The sequence below is a fragment of the Lissotriton helveticus genome, chromosome 2_1 (assembly GCF_964261635.1).
Source record: "Lissotriton helveticus chromosome 2_1, aLisHel1.1, whole genome shotgun sequence".
Classification (NCBI taxonomy): Eukaryota; Metazoa; Chordata; class Amphibia; order Caudata; family Salamandridae; genus Lissotriton; species Lissotriton helveticus.
In genome coordinates, this window is record NC_136059.1 from 1626488545 (window position 1) to 1626513954 (window position 25410).

At 46.3% G+C, this 25410-nt stretch overlaps 1 protein-coding gene across 2 annotated transcripts in view; it reads left to right on the forward strand.

Moving 5' to 3' along the window:
* Window positions 1–419: 419 nt before the first annotated feature.
* The window catches only part of LOC144818811 (protein NipSnap homolog 3A-like), a 350954-nt gene continuing 325963 nt past the window's right edge, over window positions 420–25410 (forward strand). For both annotated transcript variants that reach the window (XM_078676581.1, XM_078676582.1), the window contains exon 1: window positions 420–550. In XM_078676581.1, coding sequence (XP_078532707.1) covers window positions 506–550 — 45 coding nt within the window. In that variant the 5' untranslated portion in view covers window positions 420–505. The remainder of the gene's footprint in view (window positions 551–25410) is intronic.

Genomic DNA, 25410 nt, shown 5'->3' on the forward strand with positions numbered 1-25410 from the left:
GAACTTGTATGAGTGTGATGGCTACAAGTGATAGTACTGTCATTGGCAGCATTGGTGGGAGCAATAGGTGGTGCGAGCGGCAGTGGCATCCTGACAAGGGTCCTGGCCTTTTTTTTTTTTTTTACAAATTAAGCACTGACAGCATTTGCGACTGCGTGACAAACTAATAAATCTGGCCCATAATGTACAAAGAATCTGGCTAAATAAAAGCCTGCGTTCAAAGTTAATCTCTTACAAACAAAAAGTACAAATTACGTTTTCATAGAAGAACTGTCAGGTAGGTAGTCTGTTCACTAACCTAGTAGAACAGGAAAGTATGTATGCTCGAGGCCATTGGGCAAGAGCCACCGAAACACTCGGGAGTGCGCGCCAACAGGGTGAGGTTTCGAGTCCCACAGCACAAGGCCCATCTCCTCTCTCATAACTGCGCTGCTGCTGCGCCGATGCGACAGAGTTCAACTAGCTGCGCCACCTGCTGATAGCGACATCTAGGAACGCACGCGCCATGTTGGCCCTGCGGAGCGTGCTGAGAAGAGCCGCGCGAGCGCAGGTAACCCCCGCTTACTCAACCATGCTCAAGATGACAATATGCTGCTGAACTACATACTTCATGAGAACAACGGCAACCACATCACTTTCTCAATCCCTTCAGTTGTCTGCAGCTTTCCATCATTCCAGGCACGTGCGGTGTTTTCTCTTGTAAGCATCAGCATCACTGCCTCCATTCAGACTCCCGTCAGGCTCATGGAGCACTCTATACTCTTGTAGGGCTCCCTCGCGCGCCAAGGTCCACCGAGGTCTATGCAGCACACCAGCGCTCCGTGCTCTAGCACCTCTCCATCCCTACGGCCACACACCTGCGTCACATTCTCCCCTCCATTAGGCGTCTTTCTCCAGTTTTCAGCAGGGTTGCACCTGTGCAGGCTCGTGCAACACCCCCACTCTCACATTCCCGCATCACTCCTTCCCATTGGCTGCCTGCACCCTCTTTCCCTTCATGCACGTGCAATAGTCAGTACCTTGAGCTCCTGTGCCCTTCCGACCCCTGCGTGACCTTTGGCTTCTCTACTGAAGACTCCGCTGAAGGTGCCAGGTAGTCAGGTACCTCCATTTCGTAGGGGGGACAACTGCCATTCTTGGCTTTTTTAGCCAGCAACTCTTTATATCCTGTGGTTTCACGTTTTTTATTGTAAGAGAGGAGGGGGCGAGGGTGCTGTTGCACCCACAAATAAATGCTGGATGGCGAATCAGCATTAAAGCTGACTTTAAATTTTGTTTTTATCATTTCACATTTACTGTATGTTCAAAGACCGAGGGCAAATGTCAGTCTAATCTTCTGACAAATTGCTGCTTATTCCTTTAACATGGAGAATGCTGTTCACTTTTCATTCTCTTACTGCAAAGTGGGAAGATTAAGTAAAGTGAACTATATGGCAATCTTACTGATGTGAAAGTAAAGGTTGTAGGACGTAATTTTCTTCTAACACAGCTTGTAAATGCCTATAAACGAACATTACTCATATTTCAAAATAAATGAACAGGGAAGAAGCAATGAAGCATTCTTTCTAATTCTGAAATGTGATGGAAGCAAAACATTTTTAATGGAAGTAAAACAAATAAAGAGACTTTACTTGGAGGTGCGCTTATGACAAATATGTTCTGAGCCTGAAACCTAAATTACGCACATTAGCATGTGTGTGCAGTATAGTTTTGTCAGTGCAACTGTATGTCTGTGCAAATGTAGTGATCATTTCATCTGAAAATGTGCTGTCTGTAAATGACAGTTCGCTACCACACCATGCTTTAATAATGTATTTGTGACAGTTTGTTGCTAAATACAATATTAGCTACATAGTACACCTTTACCACTCTCCTGCCGATTAAGCATGGCTCATAATCACTTATTTAATACAGTATAATTATTGCCACACATACCATACCCCACAGAAAAGCAGCAAACTGACTGATCCACCACTGCCTGTGGTCTGATGTGAAGTTTAATCAGTTCTGAGTAATTTTCGTCTCTTTCGCGCATGCTTACACCACTTGTCTTCAAATTTAGGCATCACCTGACAGCAATTCCAGCGCAAGAATGTGCTACAATAGACAAGAGGAACCAGTCAACCACCTCTTAAATGTTGGGGTAAGCCAGCAGAAGGATTTGGTCTTGCGGCTCGCAGGTTTTAAAGTTGCAGAGTTGTTGTGAGGCACTGTGTGATCTTGTGTTCATCCATCCATATTATACAGCTATGATCGGCGGCACTTTCTTTAGAAGCCCATAGCGCTGCATTCATAAAAGTTTGAATATACAAATCAGGCTATAGCTGGGTAGCAGACGACTGAAAGTTTGGCAACTGCTGAGAGCAACAGGCAGCTTTCAAATGGAGTGAGGACTGCAGCAGCAGGAGTAGGTGAGGTGTGTGCAGGCTGCTCTAAAAAGTCGGAAGCCTGTGGCAGCTGGATGTTTGGGGGCTTATTTATGAGAGCCCTGCATCCCTTTTTGCACCACGTAAAGTGGTACATGAGTGACGCAGGGCTCTCATTTCCATTTATGAAGCCACTTGAAGCCACCCTGCGTGGCTCTGAGCAGCTTCATAAATCATGAGTAAGGTGACACAGCACAAATTGCTGAGCCACCTTACTTTGCACCCAGGAGGCCGCTGCAATTCCCATGAAAAACCCATGAAATTTGATGCTGCCCCAGATTTAGACAATGATGTAAACCTGGGGAAGCGCCAAATCTGTTTGCAGCGTGGCAGGGGCTAAGGCCTGAAGGGCAGGTGTGAGTATTCAGCACCTTGTAGGCGAAGGCCTAAAGGTGAGCTTTGTGTACGCCGCGTGCAAGAGAACGAATACCTAGGTCGGAGGTGTGTATCGGCTGCACGTATGAGGACGGAGTCCTAAGTCAGCTGGTCAGGTTGAGGCCCATGGCAGTATGGCAGGTGTGTGTTTAGCTTGGGTAAACGTGATTTGAGTCCGACAGGAGTTAGGTGTTAAGCTGCGCCCCAGAGGCCTGAGGCCTGCGACAGTAGGAGAGGATGGAGAGGAGGGTGTGTGCAGGATGCACACTCTGATGGGGTAGAGGCCTGTGAAAGATAAAAGGTAGCTTGTTGTGTGCAAAGGATTAAAGCATCCCACGGATTCACGGGAGCTGTGTGTAAGCTGTAGCGAATAGACCGAGGCATCGGGCAGCTTGAATGGGTCAGGAAGTCTGTTCAGGCTGCACGCCAGAGAGACTGAGCCATTCTTGTAACCGGTTAATGCCTGCTGACACTTTTCCTTTCTGGAAAAAGCCTGGGAATATTTATACCTCTCTAATGGGTGAGCCAGAGTATTGGGTTTTGCACATCAGATCCACCCCAGGATACACTTTGCTATTGCGAACAAGGCCACAACAAAACCAATTACCGAATGGGGGCACGCTGCCAGGGATCTTTTTTACCATCAATTTATTGTGGAAAGTCTTTTTTTGCTCTTTATTTTTGTTTTATCTTCATGCGAACAAAGTACTGTTCTGTGACAGTTAAAAAAAACACAATAACAAAAACGTGGAGAGAAAATCTGCTGTTGTTTCTCGTCTTGGTGCTAGACTTCATTATAGAGTCATAACTCTTGAAAATAACCTTTTAATTTTAGCTGACATGTTCCAGTTGTAACTTGTACGTGAACGTGTGTTTTGTCACTTTTCTGTTCTCACCTTGATGTTGCCCGGGCTAACCGGCATTACGTGTTTATCTTGTAGTTTTTCCTACTTTACATGCTGTGTGAACTACTTACTTAATGTATTTTTCTGTATGCCCCTGCTCGACGGTTATAGCTTACCCATAACTAATTTGGGGCTCATTAACATCTAATGCAGCTAATGTCTTCTTCGTATAGGCCCATGTGGCCATACTTTCACAGACCTGTTCATCTACTCTAACCTTCGTGATCAGCATTTCTTCTGCCAAAGTTCCCCAGGCCATTGTTGTAGGGCACATGGAGAGCTCTCGCTCAGCTGTAGGTTTGGTGGCAAGGTGAGAACTTTCGTGAGCTTATACATGGGGCACTACTAAACGTAGATTAGGAATCACCCAAAAATTCGAAGAATAGGTGAACATTTCCTAGCTGACCTACACAATTGTGTACTGTGTATCAGGGTCCTACTAGATGCCAAAACATGTTGACCAAGTAGATGAAGGGTTAATGATCACTCATTGGCACCACCATTGATCTTTTTAACCATCTCTTTGGTCCCCCTAAAAGCAAAGGAAAAAACCTTAAGACGGTGCCTAAGATTTGTAACTCGCAAACCGGATCCCATACCTCACCACACCAAACAAGCACTCCCTGACATAACAGTGAGCCCACTAGTCACTAAATTTTTCTCTGGCGAGTGTGGTGGGCCTTTGTTGAAGCACGACACCAAGGGTGGTGTGTGAGACTCTGCCTTACAAGACATCAGACCTCCCACTCACATTTGAAGAAAGTTTCCTGTAGCAGGTTCCCATTTTGTATGGAAAGATTTTAATTGTAGGGCACCTGGGCCAGTGCATTGCAATATGTTGTTTTTCCAATACCAACTACAGGGCAGCAAATGCATGCTTAGGTTGTGTAATCATGCTCAGCACACAGCAATTGCGTGATATCTCTATGGGTATATTTCTTGTTGATCTCAGTCTAGTTACTACCGTTGTCTATTACTTAGTTAATGCCTACAAGTCCATGTTAAATGTATTAAGGTAGGTTCCTTCTCTTCACGCCTCAGACATTTAGAGGATCTCTCTGGATATATTCTCCTCAGCTATAGAAGGGTCATATATGTGTAGCACAGGAAATTAATGTGAATTAGTTTGAATCTTGCATTACTAGGAATCTCCTGAACTTGTGCACATACCCACCCCTCCCAGACGTCATCTGGGAGTTGCACCAATCTATCATCCTCCATACCTTTCTTGTTCGCATCTGTATTATCCTTCTGTCTTTTTTCAGTCCCTTATAGATGTTTGACACTACCCTGTCCCATTTCAAATATTGCCCCTAGCGCAGCTGTGGTACTTGGGGTATTGGGCAGCTCTACCCACACTTCCCTGGCAGTTCTGGGCAGCATTGTATATTTGAGAAACAGCCCCAGTCCCACCTTGAATTCCTCCTGGGCCTCGGTGAAGTAAAGGAACTCTTCACCTGGTTAAAAATCTCCAATGGTTACTCTGGCAATTATTGACATATTTCTGGCTATCTCGTGAGCTATGGCGTTGAAAATCCCTTCCTTAGATTGACTTCTCTGGTATTTGAAAATGGTGAAAAATGGGCATATCAGGCACAGTCTGACCTTGTGTCACAGTAGTTACCGTAAGTACTGACTAAAAGGTATTCACTAAAATGAAAATCTGACTTTTCAGGACGAAAACACTTTTTTGGTGGTCTTTTAAAAAAAAAAATCCCAAATGCAGCTTTTGTATTTCACATTGAAATATCTGTATTTACAGAAACTGGTAAGCTTGCATTTCAGACAAAATGGTTGTACTTCAGAATTATATTTTAGTTATATTTAATACTGATGTTTGAGTGCTAATTCACTCAGAGCCTAGGAAGGTAATTGTTGCTTTTGGGTGATTTGCATCAATTATATGAATTTTGTTTCATTATTTGTGTGAAGGTATGTCATCATACATTTTGAGGATACTTTATATGATATCACAACTGTTGTATGGGCCTGACCCTGCTAGATTGGTATATTCAGTAATTTATCTTTTTTTTGAAAAAAAATTCTTTTTATTGTTGCATCAGAAGTATCACAAATGTAAGAATTAGCATACGGTAGAGCGTCAACATTCCGCCCTGCCCGTTAGTCATGCAACTTTTCTTGTTACTGGATTCCATTCTCATCATTAGAACACTTAGCTCTTGAACTAGCAACCTAAGGAAAACATAATAAAATAAAGCAATCCCCCCAAACAGCAGCCCACCTACCCACCTCACCCTTCTCCCCTCCCTTGGTCCCACCCCACCTCCACTTTGGCACTCCTATCCATCTCGTACACCCGATCTGAGCCGTAAAGTATATAAACGTCCATCAGGGATCCCCCTCGTATGTTCTGCCGTGTCAGGAGGCCCCCTGACCTCCTGTTCCTGGTCTGCAAGGTCTCATTCCAGTCCATGATACTGTCTCCACTTTGCCCACACTCTCCGAAATTTTTGGGGGCAACCCCTGGCTTTGTAGGTCACCCTCTCCGCCGCCATATACAAGTCCAGCCCTCTCCTCCATTCCTCCAAATCTGGCCTTACGGACGCCCCCCAGTATCTTGCAATGTCCCTTTTCGCCACCACCAAAGCCAATACCAGAAAGATAATCAAGGGGCGGGTTAGGTCCACTTCTGTTGTCATGCCCAGCAGCGCCAATCTAGGGTCGCGCGGTATGTCCACCCCCAGTACCTCCTCTAGTTCCAGGAACACACCTTCCCAGTATTCTTGAATGACTTCGCATCCCCAGAGTGTATGAAAAAAATCGCCATCCTGTTGATGACACCTAAGGCACGCTGTGTCAGTTATCCTACCCATTTTAAAAAGTCGCACCCTGTCGAAGTAGGATCTGTGGAGTACCTTGAACTGTATGAGGCGGAGCCGTGACTTATTCGCCACCTCGCGAGGGTGCATGAGGACGAGCTCCCAATCTAGATCCTCCATGCCTCCCACGTCCGCCTCCCATTTGTACCGTAGGACCTGTAGATCCCCTAGCATATTATTGGTCAAAGTTTTATACGTAAGGGATATCCCCCCGCCCAGTATCTGTTCCTGTAGCAATCTACCCTCTAGTGGGGCGTAGTCTGGGATGTCTGTGAGTGTGATGTTTTGTGCCCTCCATGCGTGCCTCAGTTGAACGTATTTGTAGTATTGTGTGTTGAGCAAGCCGAATTCTTCCCTGAGCGCCTGAAAGGTTTTCAAGTCCCCCCTTGCTATCACGTCTCCCACTGTTGAAATACCGATGTCATCCCACCGCCTAAAGCCTTTCAGTTTATTGAGTTCCCCCAGCCACTTGCAACACCACAGTGGCGTCTGCCGGGTGAGCCTCTTGTCCCATCCCATTCTTTTTGTCGCTCTATGCCACGCCGTTAGCGTAATCCTCGTGGCAGGTAGGAACCGCTTTCCCACTGTCTCTCCATAGAGGTAGTGCAGTATAGTCTTGTTTGACCATTTAGACCTTTCCAGTGCATAGGTAGGGTGATTGGCGGCCGCATGCAGCCACTCGTTAATCGGGGCGAGGTGTTCCGCCCAATAGTACGCCTCAAGGTTGGGAAGCGAAATCCCACCACTGTATTGATGGCGCTGTAGTGTGGATAGAGCCACTCTCGGCTGTCTCCCCAGCCACAGGAAGTCACGCAGGTCTGCATGGATTTTATTCAAGGTCCTGGCTGGCAGCGGATAATATTCGTTCTGAAGTGTGTAGAGAAACTTCGGTAATAGGACCATTTTATAGAGTGCAGCGCGCCCCAATAAGGTGAGTGGAAGCTGTCTCCACCTATCCATCTCTACCGTTGCGCCCACCATTACTCGGGCTACGTTGTTTGTGAAAGAGCGTTTCCTATCCCGCGTTATATATACTCCTAGGTATTGAAAGCCGTCCGTTGTATGAATGAGTTGCCCTGGCAGGCATTCCCTCCGTTCCTTGCCTTGTGGGTCATAAAGGACCGATTTGTGCCAGTTTATCGTGTGACCCGCCCTTGCCCCGAAATCGCCTAGTTCTTCAAACAGTGCTGGGATCGTCGTGTCTGGGTCGGTCACAAACAGTAGTACGTCGTCGGCATACAGGGATATTTTCTCCTGTGTTGCGTCCGAGTCTCCCCACGTGAAGCCCCTGATCCCCTGGTTCCGCCTAATCCGTATCGCTAATATTTCTATCGTAAGGGTGAAGAGAAGGGGGGACAGTGGGCAGCCCTGGCACGTTCCCCTTCCAATTGTAAATTCGCGGGACAACCTTCCGTTAACCCGGACTCGTGCCCTCGGGGCTGAGTATAGGAGCTGAACCCATTTCAAGTACTTGGGGCCAAACCCAAACCGTTGGAGGGTCTCCATCAGAAAAGGCCAGTGGACAGCGTCGAAGGCTTTCTCCGCGTCCAGGGAGAGGAACCAGTGGGGTTCACTTCTCTCACCGACCTCCTGTAGCCAATTATGCGTCCGGCGGAGGTTTAATTTGGTCGCCCTGTCCGGAAGGAAGCCGGACTGGTCCATATGTACCAGCTCTGTAACGACCTGTCGTAGACGTCTGGCGAGGACAGTGGCCAGAATTTTCGTCTCCATATTGAGGAGGGAAATTGGGCGGTAGGAGGCACAATCGTCCCTGGGCTTTCCCTCTTTGTAGATCGGGACGATAGTGGCCAAGGCTAGATCAGGCGGCAGACTCCCTGTCCGGTACGACTCTGTGAATAAAGTCTTCATGTGTCGCTGCAACAAATCCGCCGTCCGTTTAAAGAATTCCGCCGGGAAACCATTGGGCCCCGGTGTTTTCCCCGTTTTCAGCGATGCTACTGCTTCCGATATTTCCTCCAGTGTCAATTCCGCCTCCAAGGCCGCAGTGGCCTCAGGGGACAGATTCGGCACTTCCATATCGCGCATGTAGTGTAGGGCGTCCTCTATGTCACCCAAGTCCCTGGCCCTATAGAAGTCCTCATAATAGGTCGCAAAGGCTTCCGCTATGGCCTCGTCCGTGTTCACCTGTCTGTCCCCCGCGAACGTGATCTGATCCACCCACCTTGTCGCACGTTCTTTCCTGCTCAACCAAGCCAAGAGTTTGCCCGACTTGTCACCTACATCATACAATCAGTGCAGTGTTGCCAACGCCTGCGTTCGTGCCTCGTCTGTGACTATGTCCCTGTAGTGTCTCTGTGTGTCTAACAGTTTCCTAAGGAGTGCCTTTCCCTTCTGCTGGTGGTATTCTGCTTCTAGGTTTAAGATGGTCCGCTCTTCACTCGCTATCTCGTCCTGTCGTTTTCGCCGAGCGTCCCCTAGTCTACTCTGAATGCGGTCTCTCAGGACCGGTTTCATTGCTTCCCAGAGGGTAACTCCGGAGTCAACCGAACCCTCATTTTCGGCCATGTAGACCCGTATATCCGCTCGCATACCCCAAAGTATTTCCGGCGTTTGGATGTCCCACGCCGCTAGTCGCCATTCCGCTTTCCTCTCTCCTCTCTCTCGCCCCAACTGTACATATAGCGGGGAGTGATCTGAGATCCCTCTCGCTTTGTATTCCGCTAAATCCCTCACTGAGATCTCCTGCCTGGATACGAAGATATAATCTAGCCTAGAAAAGACTTTGTGTGCCCCCGAGTAAAATGAGTATGCCTCCTGCGTAGGATGAAGCCATCTCCATACATCAGTGAGGCCGATGATGTTCATTTGCCTCGCTAGGGCTGAAGTGGACCCTACTGTGTGAAGCGACCCCGATCTATCCTGCGAAGCGCACATAACATCATTAAAATCCCCCCCCACAATTTGTGTTGTGTCGGCCGTGTCCAGTAGTATGGCCGTGATTGCCTTTAGTGTGCGTGTCTGTATCTTGGGTGGGGCATACACTGATAGGATCGTGTACCTACGCCTCCTCCAGTTCCCTTGAACTCCCGCATAAGTGCCCTGTGGGTCCAGCCAAGTGCGAGTAACCGTGAATGGCGTCGTTTTTTTAATGAGAATCGCAACTCCCCTGGAGTCTGTTGTGTATCCTGCATGTGCCAGGACAGCATATCGTCCTCTCGCTATAAATGTGCACTGATTTCCTCTAAGGTGTGTTTCCTGGAGGAGGATGATGTCAGGTGCCAGTCTTTTGATGTAGGCATTAACTAAACTTCTCTTAATTTTTGACCCGAGGCCATTCACATTCCATGTTAGCACAGTGACCCCCGTGTCACCCATGCGTGGAGTATCTAGTGTACCTGCCATTGTGTGTCACAAGATCTTCTCCATGTAGGACCTTGGAGTAGGGATGGCGCAAAGTGTGGCATGGCGTGTCACTGCTGTTTCTCAACGGACTCCCCCCTCCCCCCCGCAGCCCTCCTGAACCCCAACATGAGATAATGTAGAAACCAACTCCCCCCCACACCCCCCTCCCCACCTCCCTCCCCTTCCAGTCGCATCCCTACCTGGGACCAAACTTTCCACGGGAGAAGGCCTGTCGCCCTCCCACACATCCCTCCCCACACTAAATAACAACCAGTACTAAGAACTCAATTAACAGTAGGGGGTGTGTCAACTTGCATGCTCCGTGTCGCCGAGCTGCGATCTCCCCGATCCCCTTGCACCAGTGTTCATGAGTGTGAGTCCTGCGTGTCCATGGTCGGCCCCTGCCCTGAGGAGTCTTGTTCCAATTGCTGGATTTCTTTGACCAGAGGGTGCATCGAGTCACCCATTGTTTCCTCCTCCTCTCCACCGGATGTGCGGCCCTCTGATTCCTCCACTTCTTCTCCTTCTGAACGGATTCCATTCCTCAGGCAACTGAACCTAGAACCCGCCACAGAGTCATTGCCCGGGGACGCCGATCTGCCTCCTCTCCTGTTCTCCGTACCTCGGGTTCTGTACGGTGTTGCCGGGGTCTTCTGCTTCGTTCTCCGCGTTTTCCGTCGCTGTGGTTTCGGCAACTCCCAGCGCGGCCTTTCCCGTATTGACCTGTCCAGTGCTTCTCGACCTGCTGCCTCTCTGCTATTCAGGATAGGGCGTTCTTCGAGCCATTGCCACGCGTCCTCCGGGTGTGCAAAGTAGATGGATTTGTCCTTGTAGATTACCTTGAGTTTGGCGGGGAAGAGGAGCATGTATGTAATGTTCAAGGACCTCAGTCTTGCCTTCACTGAATCAAACGAGCGGCGCTGCTTTGAGACTTCCTGACTGTAGTCCGGAAAAATCATAATGGTGGCATTCTCCAAGCGGATCTCCCCCATTTTCCTGGCTTCTCGTAGGATTAAGTCTCTGTCAGCAAAATTCAAGAAGCGCGCAATAACTGGTCTCGGCCTTGCCCCCTCCAGAGGTTTGGCCAGGAGGGCCCTGTGAGCCCTTTCAATGATGAAGCACGAGGAGAACTGCGCAGTCGGGAAGGTAGTCTTCAACCAGGCGAGGAGGAAGGTGGACATCTTCCTCTCCTCAATCCCTTCTCTAAAGCCTACAAAGCGAAGGTTGTTGCATCTTGATCTATTTTCCGCGTCGTCCATCTTCCACAGCAGTTGACGGTGCGAGGCCTGTAGCTCCGCCATGTCCTTCTTGAGTGTTGTGATCGATTCCTCATTGTCGGTTAATCTAGATTCCGTCGCCGTTACCCTTTCCGTCAGGTTTCGAAAATCTTGCCGCAGCAGTGTCACCTCAGATCCTACTTCTCCAATTTTTGTCTCCAGGGCTGTCCGAGATGCCTGTATGTCCGTCCTGGACGCCTGGATGGCCTCCATTAACATGGCCGTGTCATTTCGCGTTCCTGGCTGCATGGACTGCTGTTCCGCCACATGTCGCGGCGCCGCAAAGTTATCCATGGGGCCCTGCTTCGTGGATTTGGGAGCCAGGTCTCTTTTCCCCATGATTGCTCGGTCCGTGGGCAGGGAGCCCCCGCCGCCGGCCACCCTCCCCTGTGACGCTGAGGAGTTTAGGCGCGTTCGGTAGCAGGTGGTAGTGACTCTGGGCACCGCCGCCCGCTGTGCTCCGCCCGCGGCCTCCCAGGCACCCTCCTGCCTCGGCCCTTAGCACCTTCAGTCACTACAGTGTGTTGAGGGAGCCGTTGCAATGGCCTGCGCATGAGGCGATGTGTGTCCGGGTCACACACACTACGTTTCAGCAGTCTAAGCCCCAAGCGGGTAAATGGTACTCTCACCACTGCGGGCCCGGTTCTCAGCGCTCCCAGCAGGTCGCGGCTCCCAGCTAGGCCATCTTCGCCGATGTCTGCCTCCCCGGGCATCCCCGTACCTCCGCCGCCATGTTGGTTAAGGCAGGCACTGTAGCCGATTGTTCTCCGGCTTCCCGTGTTTCGCGGGTGCGGCCCCTCACCTCCTCAGCACTCCGCCTCGCCTCTGCACCTCCGGTCTGCCCCTCCGTCGACTCCCGGTCTCACCTTGCCATGGGAAGGGCAGCAGGGGGGGGCACCGCTGGTCACTGCCCGTCACTGACACCGCCGGCCGCCATCTTGGTAAAGGCGGCCGGTCATCGGCGATCGCTTGGTCCCTCCTCCGCCACTCCAGTCGCGGCAGTCCGGTACCTCTTGGCCTTCAGGCGGGTCGCGGTGCCTCCGTCAGCTGGGTCCGCCTCTACAGGGCCACAAGCGGAGCTCTAGAATCGCCGGCAGTCCGCCGGGCGCCGCAGTCGCCATCTTGGCCGCCGAAGGATCGCCGGGGCAGTCGTACAGCACAGTTCCCTGGTGGATTCAGCCCGATATCGCCACCGTGGCACCCCCCTCAGTCTCCAGGGTGTTGCGCCTTCCTTTTGGTGCCGTTTGTGGACCGTGGGGTAAGTGATATGTCGGATTTCTACGCAGCTCGGCCGGAGCTTCTGCAAGGCACGTCTAGCTGGCCATGCTGCTGGCCACGCCCCCCCTTCAGTAATTTATCTTATCCTGTAAGTTTTTTGTAATTGAGCAATCAACTTGTTTTTTGTGCCTCAAGGCTGTATAGAGCACACTGTCTTCAGAATGTGATTGTTAGAGCAGTATAACAATTGATTTTAATTAAGTTTTCAAGATGAATAGCACATACTAAAGCAGGTGCACCGGCTTATACAATTGCTTAAACATACACAGATAAACTTGAATTGTACTAAAGCATTTCACTGTTATTGTAAAAAAAACAGTACTGTCATTGTAGGACATTACTCTAGTTTGTGTGATTTAGTCCAATGTACCCCCAATGTTTGCCCATTCTTATTTGCTGGCCTTATAACTCTATTGAGTTTATCCCTGCAAAAAATGAGAAAAGTCTTCTGTACCACCTTAAAACATGGCTAAATTGGCTTACACTTTATTGACATATTTAACTTGCCTATACATCCCTAGTACATGGTGTAGAAATTGTACCCAATGCCTGGAAGTTAAAAGCCACCTGTATTCTGCAGCACCTAATGTGCCATTTGCTGTTAAGGGTTAATTCGTCACACTCTACTGAGCATGAACCCTCCTTAGAATACTGTTAGACATCAGTGGTGTTTTAATTATGAGATTGTTCAAAAACAAGTCTTTTGTAGTTAGCAATGCTTGTTACCTTTTGTTTCTAAGTGTATTTGTAGCTAGAAGTGTTTGTTGCCTTCTTGAATCCTGTCACCTGCCTCACGTGAGTAAAGCGCTGAATGGCTGGTTGAATTCCACGTGAGGCACATGTAAATGTGCTGAAGACGCTCCTTGCTGCAAGTATAAAAGACGCGCCTTGGAGAGAAAGGGCGCTTCGCTTCCTTTAGATTCGAGGCATCACCACAAGTGTTCTGGACCCATTTTTCAGCCGGTAAATTCCTTGTTTGACAGAATCTTGCTCCCCTCATCCTGCGATTTTCCTTTGCCCCCTTTCGTTCGGCCCGCATTCGGAGCGGAGCTCTTTCCGTCTGCCCGCCTCCCTCCTCCCGCTCTTCCCTGCCTTCTCCAGCGGTCAGCCTGCCTTCGGAGCAATACTTTCCTCGTCTACCCGCCTCCCTCTTTCCGCTCGTCCCTGCTTCTCCCGCGACCCCTTACCTGTTTCTCGAGACACTGGACATCGTTCCACGTTGCGGGAACCGGAGTCTTCTTCCTGGATTTTGACTTCAGAGGTTCCGGTTGACATCCCGTGAACCTGACAAAACAAAGAAACAAGTCAGCTACCAGGTAATCGGACGCTCATACAAGAAGCGACGAACACTGGTAAGACTATTAGACTTTCTCGAACAATTTGCACCATAAATCCGAAGAGATTTAAAAACATTACGCAGAGGAATTGATATTTGCACAGAGAAAGAACTTGATATTTTGACTTGCTATTTGCACAAAGAACTTGATATTCTGACTATAATGTTTGTTTGAGACTTTGCTGAAACTAAACACGGTTCTGGTGATATTATAACTGTTTGGACATACTACAGCACAATAATGTTAGATTTCACAATATTGTATTAGGGATTTCCTAAAGTTCCAAAACTGAAGGTGTTTAAACTAATCAACAAATGTGAGTTGGGCATTTGGCGAAAATAGAATTTGCCAACATTCCAGAATCCTTTGAGGATAGTTGTTGTTTCTTCCTTTATTTGTCTTTACAGAACCCCAGTATTGATGACTCTACATAACGGCTTGAAGGTACGAAGTTAGTGTGGAAGTTCATTGTTTTAAAACTAACACTCATTAATCAGTTCAACACTTGAGGGTGTTTTACAGAGAAACTAAAAGTGTTTTGTGTCATTTAAGGTATGAAAACCCTTGCGGTAGAGCCTTTTCCAATTCACCTGTCAAACCATAGAAGTGTTTGCATGGATCTTCAGATTTTAGGTATGTTAATGAGAAATGAGGAATAACAAATTAATGTCATTTACTACTGGTAAGTCATTAGAACACCGATTGTGTCTGGATATTGTTGTTATAAAAGGTGAAACTTCACATCGTTGAAAGTTTGATCAAGGAAGGTCCAGAGCACTTCACCTAGAGAAAGCTTTTGGATCCCTCGAGACGAAGATCCAGTGTTTGTTTGTTTCTCTCGCCACTTCCCCTTTCCCTTGCGGATCAGTCGGTTTATCAAGTGTTCACTTCCTTGTTGGGCTGGCCGGTTCGTGGGGGAATTGGGACCTTACAAGTTCAAGAAGGAAACAACCGCAACGCAGTGACTGCTTGGGCAACAGAAAGCAAAGCCACACTCCCTTCTTTCCTCTTGATGTTGTAATCATCTAAGTCATCACAATGAATATCACTCAGTTGACTCAACTTGTGCACAAACTCAAACAAGAAATGGAGGAGTTATGTTTAGAAAATCAATCCCTTCGTCATGAAGTAGATAAAGCTAGGACTGGGTTTACCACTTGGAGAGAATCCACAGCAGAAGGAAAGCCCATTTTAACTCCTTCTAAATTTGGTAACAGCTTTTCAAGCTCTAAATATTTCAGGCCAGCCTACCGATCAACCGGTACAAGTCACTGTAGTTACCCCTAGTCCTATCCCATTAGCCAACCCAGAGAGGTTTACAGGGGATTGTAATAGATACACAGCATTCATGAGCCAGTGTCAGTTGCACTTTATGTGCAAGCCTCAGACTTTTTACGACAGACACCTCTAAAGTGGCCTTCATAATCTCCTTCCTTGGAGGGGTGGCAGCTAATTGGGCCATGCCCTTAGTTGATAGTAATGATCCTATTCTACATAATTTACATAATTTTAAAATTGCCATGTCCAATCTCTTCGCTAAACACACATTCATACAAGCTTCCGATAATGAACTCCTAAACCTGCGTCAAGGGTCAAAAGACCTGATATCCTATGTCACCAACTTTAAGAGACTATTGGCCCAAAACTCATTGGCCAGATGAGAAGAGAGTATCACTTTTTTACAGAGGACTCAGGGATGACTTGAAGGACTCTTTGGCTCATATCGTCAATTTGCCAGAGGATTTTGCTGAATTCCAAGATTTAGTGGTCAAGTTGGATCATAGGCTGGGAGAAAGGAAAAGCGAAAGGCCTTGAGGGGATATTAGAAATTTACATTTTAAATCAGAAAGTAAGGAAATTGAGAATAAGAGTTCTGTTGTAGAACCTATGCAGATAGGAGTAGTGAAAGGTCCTTTATCACTCGAGGAAAAAGAACGAAGACGTAAAGGGAACCTATGTCTTTATTGTGGGAAGTCTGGCCATTTTGCTAGGGAGCGTCCTGCAAAACCCGCAAAAAAAAAAACGTTAGCTGTAGTGGGAGATGTATCTCAGGAGTCGGAAAACTAGTTTCCTCTGAGAAAGATGAGGTCGTTTCTCCGGGATGCATTGTTCAAAAGATCTCTCAATATGCTACTAATGTGACGAATTATATTGCCAGACATTTCACGGTGAAAGTGATTTTAATTTTGTCCACTTAACATAGACACAGCATACCCGTCTTAATCGATTCTGGTGCCACAGGCAACTTTTTTGATATAGGATTAGCGAGAAAGCTACAGTTAACTCAAGTGCCAAAAAGGGAGAACCTGAGCCAATACGGGCAGTGGACGGGTCAGCCTTGTCTTCTGGTCTAATAAGGTTTAACACCACACCTTTGATTCTAGTCGCAGATAAAGGCCATATGGAAAATACCGTATTTGACCTCATTGATGCACCCACTTTTGGGGTGATTCTTGGAAACCCTTGGCTTGAATTTCATAACCCCAAAATCGATTGGGTCAAACGTACTGTAACCTTGGACTCTTCTCATTGTAAATTTCATTGTTATCAAGAAACTAAGGACCCGTTCATGCCTCTATTTTGTGCCACTTTGAATCAAGAAATTGTAAACATACCTAGTGACTATCGATATTTTTCCGATGTGTTTGACCCAGTTAAGGCTACTAAATTACCACCCCACCGAGTCTGACTGTAGAATCGATTTAGTCCCTGGAGCAGTGCTTCCCTGTAGTAGGATTTACGCACTAACCGAGCCAGAAAATCAGTATTTGAGATCATACTTAGATGATCTGTTGGAAATTGGATTCATCCGACACTCAACATCACCAGTCTTGTCGCCACTCTTCTTCGTGGCAAAGAAGTCAGGTGATTTGAGAGAATGCATCGATTATTGTGTTGTCAATAAGGCAACAATAAAGAATAGGTATCCTCTACCATTGATTCCAGAACTTCTTAATCAGGTAAAAGGCTCCAGTATCTACACCAAATTGGATTTGCGAGGCATTTATCACCTTATCCGTGTTAAGAAAGGTGATGAGTGGAAACAGCTTTTCGCACCAAATTTGGTTTGTTCAAATATAGGGTTATGCCTTTTGGATTATGTAACGCCCCGGCTGCGTTTCAATACTTCATAAATGAAGTATTGCATGATCTTCTGGACGTCTGTGTAATTGTGTACATAGAAGATATTTTGATCTATTCTAAGAACCCCGAAGAGCATGTACATCATGTCCGATCAGTTCTACAAAAATTAAGAGACAACTCCTTGTTTGTAAAATTAGAGAAATGTGTCTTCAATACCCCTAAGGTAGAATTCTTAGTGTATTGGTTGTCTCCCGAGGGAATTATTATGGACCCAAGAAAGGTGGAAGCTATTTTGAATTGGCCAGCTCCAACATCAGTAAAGGTCACACAAAGGGTTTTGGGATTTGCTAACTGCTATAGGTGGTTTATCTAAAAAATTTCCTAAATACTAACACCAATTACACAGTTGCTGAAGAAAGGTAAAAAATTCCAATGGACTTCAGAGGCTGAACAAGCCTTTTTAAGTCTGAAAAAGGCTTTCCCCTCGGCACCCATCCTAATTCATCCTGACACAGATAGGCCGTTTTTTGTTGCGGCGGACGCCTCACAAACAGCCTTGGGAGGCGTGCTAATGCAAAAGGATTCTAGGACTGGATGCCTACATCCGATAGCCTTTTCGTCACGTAAGCTTTTAACTTCAGAACAAAACTACACCATTGCTGAACGTGAATTGTTGGCTATAAGAGCAGTTTTCCAGGAATGGAGACATCATCTTCTTGGAGCTAAGCACACCATCACCATCCTCTCAGATAATAAGAATTTACAGTTCTATTCCACCGTAAAAGCCTTTACACCTAGACAGATGCGCTGGTTGCAGTTTTTTAGTGAATTTGATTTTTAATCACATATCGCCCAGGTTCTAAACAGCTTCTGTCAGGTACACTTTCATGTTTAGTATGCGAAAAGCATAATGATCAGGTTGACAAAACACAAAGCATTATTCCTGCAGAAAGAATAGTAGCGGTAACCCAGCCAGATGTCTTTCTAAGTCAAATTCAAAGGAAAGTTGAAACTCTGGATCATCGACAATGGCTATCTCAGAAACACAATTCAATCCATGTTTTTTTTTTCCTCCTTAAGGATAAAATATTTGTTCCTGAAAAAAAAAATGCGTTTACAAGTTTTGAGTTGGAATCATGATCTGGCCACAGCAGCCCATCCAGGGATCAACAAAACTCTAGAACTATGTCAAAGACATTTTTGGTGGGAAAACATAATAACCGACGTACAACAATATGTTAATGGTTGTCCTGTCTGTGCAGGACAAAAGGCCTTACACACTGCACCAATGGGTCTTTTACAACCAATGGCTATTCCTCCTAGTCCCTGGCATACAATAAGTATAGTTTTTTTTACAGACTTACCCAAATCTAATGGTTTCACTACGATTCTGATAGTTGTAGATTTACTATAAAAAATGGGGCATTTCATCCCGTTGTCTAAATTACCATCGACAACTGAGTTCAGTGATATATTTTTGGTAAATGTTGTTAAACTTCCTGGCTTCCCAAGTAAAATCGTTTCGGACAAAGGCCCTCTATTCATTTCGAAATTCTGGAACCAACTCAGTAAACAATTAGGGATAGAACTAGCCTTATCATCTGCTTTTCACCCTCAGACCGATGGGCAAACAGAAAAGGTGAATCAGTATCTTGAACAAGGTTTACAATGCCTGATTTCTACCATAGCCACTAATTGGGACGAGGTACTACCCTGGGTGGAGTTTTCTTACAATAATACCACACATGCAGCCCTAGGTTGTTTACCCTTTTATTTTCTAACAGGTCAGCATCCACGTTCCATTCCAGTAACATTTCCAGAAAAAGGAGAAATTATGCTAGCAGTTACTGAAAGGCTGTCTAAATTACAAAAGTTCCAGGAACTAATGAAAAAGAATTTAGCTAAGAATAAATTAAGAATGAGAGACTCAGTAGACAGACATAGACTACCAACCCCGCCATATAAGAAGGGAGGTTTAGTCTGGTTGTCAACGAAAAACATTCAAATTGCAGGTCCCAAAAAATTGAAACCAAGATACATAGGACCATTCCCTATTGAAACAATTGTGAATCCAGTCTCAGTTAAATTGGTTTTTCTCAAGTATTATTCTATCCATCCAGTGTTTCATGTCTCCCTCCTAAAACCCCATGACCTGGCCATACGACCAGACAATGCTCCTCCACCAATTGTGGTTGGCGACCACCTAGAGTACGAAGTTAAAAAGATTCTAGATTCAAAACGTATTGGTGATCGTCTTTACTACTTACTCGATTGGAAAGGATATGATCCATCTGAAAGATCTTGGGAGCCAGAGAATAATGTGCATGTTCCAAGATTAGTGAGGTCATTTCATGCTCTTCACCCGGAAAAACCACGCCCAGTGAGACGGACTTTGTGGGGAGGAACTGTTAAGGATTCATTCGCCGCACTCTCCTGAGCATGAACCCTCCTCAGAATATTGTTAGACATCAGTGGTGTTTTAATTATGAGATTGTTGAAAAACAAATCTTTTGTATTTAGCAATGCTTGTTACCTTTTGTTTCTAAGTGTATTTGTAGCTAGCAGTGTTTGTTGCCTTCTTGAATCCTGTCACATGCCTCACGTGAGTATACCGCTGAACGGCTGGTTGAATTCCACGTGAGCCGCATGTAACTGTGCTGAAGACGCTCCGTGCTGCAAGTATAAAAGACACGCCTTGGAGAGAAAGGGCGCTTCGCTTCATTTGGATTCGACGCATCACCACGAGCGTTCTGGACCCATTTTTCAGCCGGTAAATTCCTTGTTTGACAGAATCTTGCTCCCCTCATCCTGCGATTTTCCTTTGCCCCCTTTTGTTCGGCCCGCGTTCGGAGCGGAGCTCTTCCCGTCTGCCCGCCTCCCTCCTCCCGCTCTTCCCTGCCTTCTCCAGCGGTCAGCCTGCCTTCGGAGCAATACTTTCCTCGTCTACCCGCCTCCCTTTTCCCGCTCGTCCCTGCTTCTCCCGCGACCCCTTACCTGTTTCTCGAGACACTGGACATCGTTCCACGTTGCTGGAATCGGAGTCTTCTTCCTGGATTTTGACTTCAGAGGTTCCAGTTGACATCAGGATTACTTCCCTGAACCTGACAAAACAAAGAAACAAGTCAGCTACCAGGTAATCGGACGCTCATACAAGAAGCGACGAACACTGGTAAGACTATTAGACTTTCTCGAACAATTTGCACCATAAATCCGAAGAGATTTAAAAACATTATGCAGAGGACTTGATATTTGCACAGAGAAAGAACTTGATATTTTGACTTGCTATTTGCACAAAGAACTTGATATTCTGACTATAATGTTTGTTTGAGACTTTGCTGAAACTAAACACGGTTCTGGTGATATTAAAACTGTTTGGACATACTACAGCACAATAATGTTAGGTTTCACAATATTGAATTAGGGATTTCCTAAAGGTCCAAAACTGAAGGTGTTTAAACTAATCAACAAATGAGAGTTGGGCATTTGGCGAAAATAGAATGTTTCAACATTCCAGAATCCTTTGGGGATAGTTGTTGTTTCTTCCTTTATTTGTCTTTACAGAACCCCAGTATTGACGACTCTACATAACGGCTTGAAGGTACGAAGTTAGTGTGGAAGTTCATTGTTTTAAAACTAACACCTATTAATCAGTTTAACACTTGGGGGTGTTTTACAGAGAAACTAAAAGTGTTTTGTGTCATTTAAGGTGGTAAAACCCTTGCGGTAGAGCCTTGCAAACCATAGAAGTGTTTGCATGGATCTTCAGATTTTATGTTAATGAGAACTGAGGAATAACAAATGAATGTCATTTACTACTGATAAGTCATTAGAATACTGATTGTGTCTGGATATTGTTATAAGTGAAACTTCACAACGTTGAAACTTTGATCAAGGAAGGACCAGAGCACTTCACCTAGAGAAACCTTTTGGATCCCACGCAACAAAGATCCAGTGTTTGTTTGTTTCTCTCTCCACTCCCCCTTTCCCTTGCGGATCAGTCGGTTCATCAAGTGTTCACTTCCTTGTTGGGTTGTCCGGTTCGTGGGGGAAATGGGACCTTACAACTTCAAGAAGGAAACAACCGGAACGCCAAGACTACTTGCACAACATTCACAGAGTGGTCCTGTAATGCATGGCCTCAGGCCTACCATGTGTAGCCTGACTACAGCACCCTAAAAACCTGCTGTAAAAACTGTAAAAATAACCCATCTAACCTGTGGGAAACCATGCTTGCAAATATTAACCAGTCAATCCTAAGTACACATTGTCGCCCACACTGTAGGGTACCTGAGATTTAAAATTGAAGTATGTGCAAAATTAAAGTTGCAATGTTCCTCCAGTAACTAGCCTCCAAAAGCTATTTTCACTGACAGGACTGCACCTTGATCCTAAAAAATCTAAAAATACAGATTATAAACTTTAATCTGCAACGTTTGCCAGGAAATGACTAGAATATTCTTTCAAAGTCTATTTTTTATATTTAAAAAAAATCTAATTTATTGGTGAAGTTGGATTTCTTTATATATATGTTGGAAAAGTAACTTTTAGATAGTATACTTTTCCTGCCTGAGTGCCAGTTAGGCTAATTAGCATTAGCCTGGGAGAGGTGGGCTGCCACTGATTCTTGACAATGTTGTGTGAAAACTGCTCCCACAGCAGACAATAGTCTGGACCTTTTGGCTCTGAACAGCCTGGGTGTGCAGGGGTAATTTTCTCCCCTTTGCAGGAAGGACAGTGGCAGTGGGCTGAGGAACTTCATGAACTTAAGAGGGACAAGGTGAGGCCTGTCCTTTTACAAGTAGATGTAAAGCAAGACTTGGAGGAAGGCAATACTTTGTTCCTCAGGCCCACACCAGTCTGCCTAGTGCCAAAGTCAGAGGGAGTGCATCTGCCCCCAAAACTAGTTTTGAGTGGACACAGGGGAGACAACTGCTCAATTCCTTGGCCACCGATCTAGGTGGACACAAAGGCTATGCACAAGAGAGGAATGGTTCCCCGATTTTCAATTTTAGGAGTAACATACTCCGTGGGATTGTTTGCAGTAGGGCAAACAGAAACTGATAGACAAGTGGATAGGGTTACTCCTGGGAACATTTTAAACATTGGTTAGGGATGAGCCAGGAGTCACATCCACTCACTGGCTATTGCACAGTATAGATGTGTCACCTCAAGGATCCTTCCTCAGATCACTTTCGGGACCAGTAGAAGATCAGAAGAGGGCTGAATTCTGCACAGTGTAACCTGAGAGGAGCCCTGAAGGACTGTGTCTTCTCCCTCGGACACCCAGAATAAAGAATTAGACTTCAAGAGACAGGGGCCTAACTTCTTGTGTGACTACAGGGGCACTAAAAACTGAAGACCCAAGTCTAGGAGCCTTAGATGAAGAGTGTCAGAAAGAGGAGTTTTGCCTGCAGAGTTTGGGATGTAAAAAAGTCTGACTTCCAGCCTCCAAAGTAAAGGGACCAACCAGTAGAGCCAAACTGCGTAAGGCATGACTTTGCTGAGTTGAACAAACAACTTTACCGCACCTGGAGCTTTCCATAGCTGCAAACCCATTTCAGCAGATCCTCGGTGAGATGGAATCTGACCTAGTGGGGAATTAGTTGGATACAGTCTGCTGCCTTGCCCCACTGGACCTTGTTCCACAGCTATCTAACTTTTTTTTATCAAAATCACTAGATGCAGCCAGTTGCTTTGCCCCATTTGAAGACTTTCTCTTACATTTTGCAGACCAAGGGCCTGATTATGAGTTTGGCAGTATGGGAGCGGGCTGACATGCTACCAACCCACCCCCACACCGCGAAACCTCACAGTCACCCGCCGACCAGATTATGAGTTACCTTGTGTTGTGCCGCGCGGTCCTTTTGCATTCCCACGGTGGTGCCTAGGGAAATGGGAGCGCCAACAACCGTTCCTGCACGGCATGAACTGTAAGGTCCGTGCCATGCAGGAAAAAGGGTGAATGCTCACAAGGGGACACAGTACGTGCCCCCCTGCAGGCAGCCCATGACCCTGTATGGCACCCTTTGTTTCCTCACTGCCACAGTGTTCATGGCGGACTCACTGCCATGAAAACTGTGGCTGGGAGGAAACTCCTAATCTGCTCGGCAGTGCCACAGTAGCACCATCAAGCACAAGGTGGAGATGGACGGAGCGCTGAAACTTTTCAGACACTCAACCCCAGTCACAGATCTGGGTTGAATCCATCATTGTTCTTTAGCTCACTTTGCCACCCCAGTTCACACCCAGCTATATGCAAATCAGTCTTGACCATGTGCCTCATGGGAACAGTCCAGCCGGAACTGCCAGGTCAGATCTTCCTAAACAGTGGCACCATCAGCTTATTAGGACCTCTCACCGCTGTGCCACTGCCATAGGATCCATGATCCCATGCGGTTGCGGGTGCCCTGTTGTGGTTCCATCGCCTTAATCATAATTCGGCGGGTGGACCGCCAGTCTGGCAGCCCAGGGATCACCACCACGGGTTCAGCACTCGTAATAAGGCCCTAAGTCTGAAGGCATAAACCTTGACTGGGCTGTTCCACCCGGTGTATCCATCCTCAGGATCCATCGCGATTGACCTCATAGTGTGCCTAGCTCCTAGTCTGCTGTAACCATAGATTCTGTTATTTTGGTGCTACTTTCGCTAATAACTAAAATATCTCCAGTTTTTCATATTGGATTTTTACCAATTTGGTGTCATTCTTTTTAATGTATGTACTTTATTTTTCTAATTTGGTTTGGGATTTTTATTGTTTGATGGTTTGACTTGATTATTGTTTTGGTAATGCATAAATACTTAACACATTTCCCTAGGTTAATCCTGTCTACTTTGTGCCGTAACTCCCAGGGGGTTGAGCTCAGGTTAATTTAGTGACTTTGAAGGTTCACCCCTACAAAAGTTGTGGGTTTTCATTGAGGTGAGTAGCCATCCACCCCAATTAAAACCCCAATTTCTTACAGTTTATATACAAAAGTTGTAGATGACCAATAGACAATGGACATTTTTGCAACCACGCTTTTTAGGAAATCTTACCAGCGCATATATGCTAAATGCACGACCACTATTCTAATGACAATGTAGTTGAAGATGTTTCACTGCCTTGCAACAGACTAATGGGTCACTATCAGGACCTGAAGAATAAACCCAACAACTATTGTTCTGACACAGAGGTACATCTAAAAAAATTACTAAGCATGGGCAGATTTTGCGGATTCGCAATCCGCGAATTTGCGGATTTGCGTATTTGCAGATTGCGAAAATCCGCAAATTCCGCGAATCTCGCGGATTTGCGTATTTTTTGGGGGGGGTGTGTTCGCACGGGTTTCTGCAAGTTCGCGAGGGTTTTGTACAATTTCGCAAATTGCGAACTTACTTGTCGGGTCGCCAGTTTTGCGAACTTGTTGTTTCTACATGCCCAGCCTGTTTGCAAGGCTATCTTCATCACTGCCACCCTCTGTCACCACTGGCACTCTCTTTGGTCACCCTTGCCATCCTCTGGCTCACCCATGTCACCCTCTGTGTCATCACAGCACCCTCTGGTTCACCAGTGTACATTATTGGGGCAAAGCAAAGCACTGCCATCCTCTGTCAACACTGGCACTCTGGTTCACCCATGCCACCCTCTGGCTGGCACACCCATGCCACCCTCGGTGTCATCACAGCACCCTCTGATTGACCAGTGAGTGTACATTATTGTGGCAAAGCCAAGCACACCTGCTAAGTGCTTTAAGTTTTGCAAACAACAACACCTGCCCTGCCCCAACTGACATTAATGAAGGCGGGCACCTGCTTGTCTGCTCCCTTTCCTTTTTGTTGCAATAACAGGATGCAATGGCATACTTGTAACTATTCTGTGACTGTCAGAGCAGGGTCACACAATAGTTGCAAGTAGGCAACCGGATTCTGGAGGGCCCCTTCAGGAAGCACTACAGGTAAATGGTTACAAATGATGAGCTCGAACTTTTGCACCTTCTCGTTGGTTTTGCTTTTGCAAAACTCGTTTTTCGGTAATTTTGCCCTATTCGCGAGGCGCGGCGTCGTACGAAATCGACCGTGGAAGCCGCGGACTCGTGCGAGTTACCCCAAGGTTGAGTATGGGCGCCGCCATTTTGTTTGCGTGACGTATTTCTGTTTCCGCCCGCTATGTGTAATCTCGCGCAATGAGCGAGCGAATGCAAGTTCGCACGAGTTTGCGAGAGAAATCGCGTGCGAACTTATTTACACGCACGTGTTCGGGCCGCCATCTTGTTTTTCATTCATTCCTATGTGTCTGGGTATGGTGTTTCTATCCTCTGTATATCTCTGCCATCCTTTGCTTGTTTTGATATTTTTTTGATCTATTTAACTTTTTTTCTATCCCTCTATTTTTCTAGGTCTGTATTTTTGTGTTTTAGGCTACTTTTGTTTACTTTTCAACTACTTTTTTAAACTTTTATTTCCTTCTTCCCTACTCTTATTCTTTTTCATTTTTTGTCTCCTTACTGCTAACACCTGCCCAGAACATGGGGAAGACAGCTGTCAA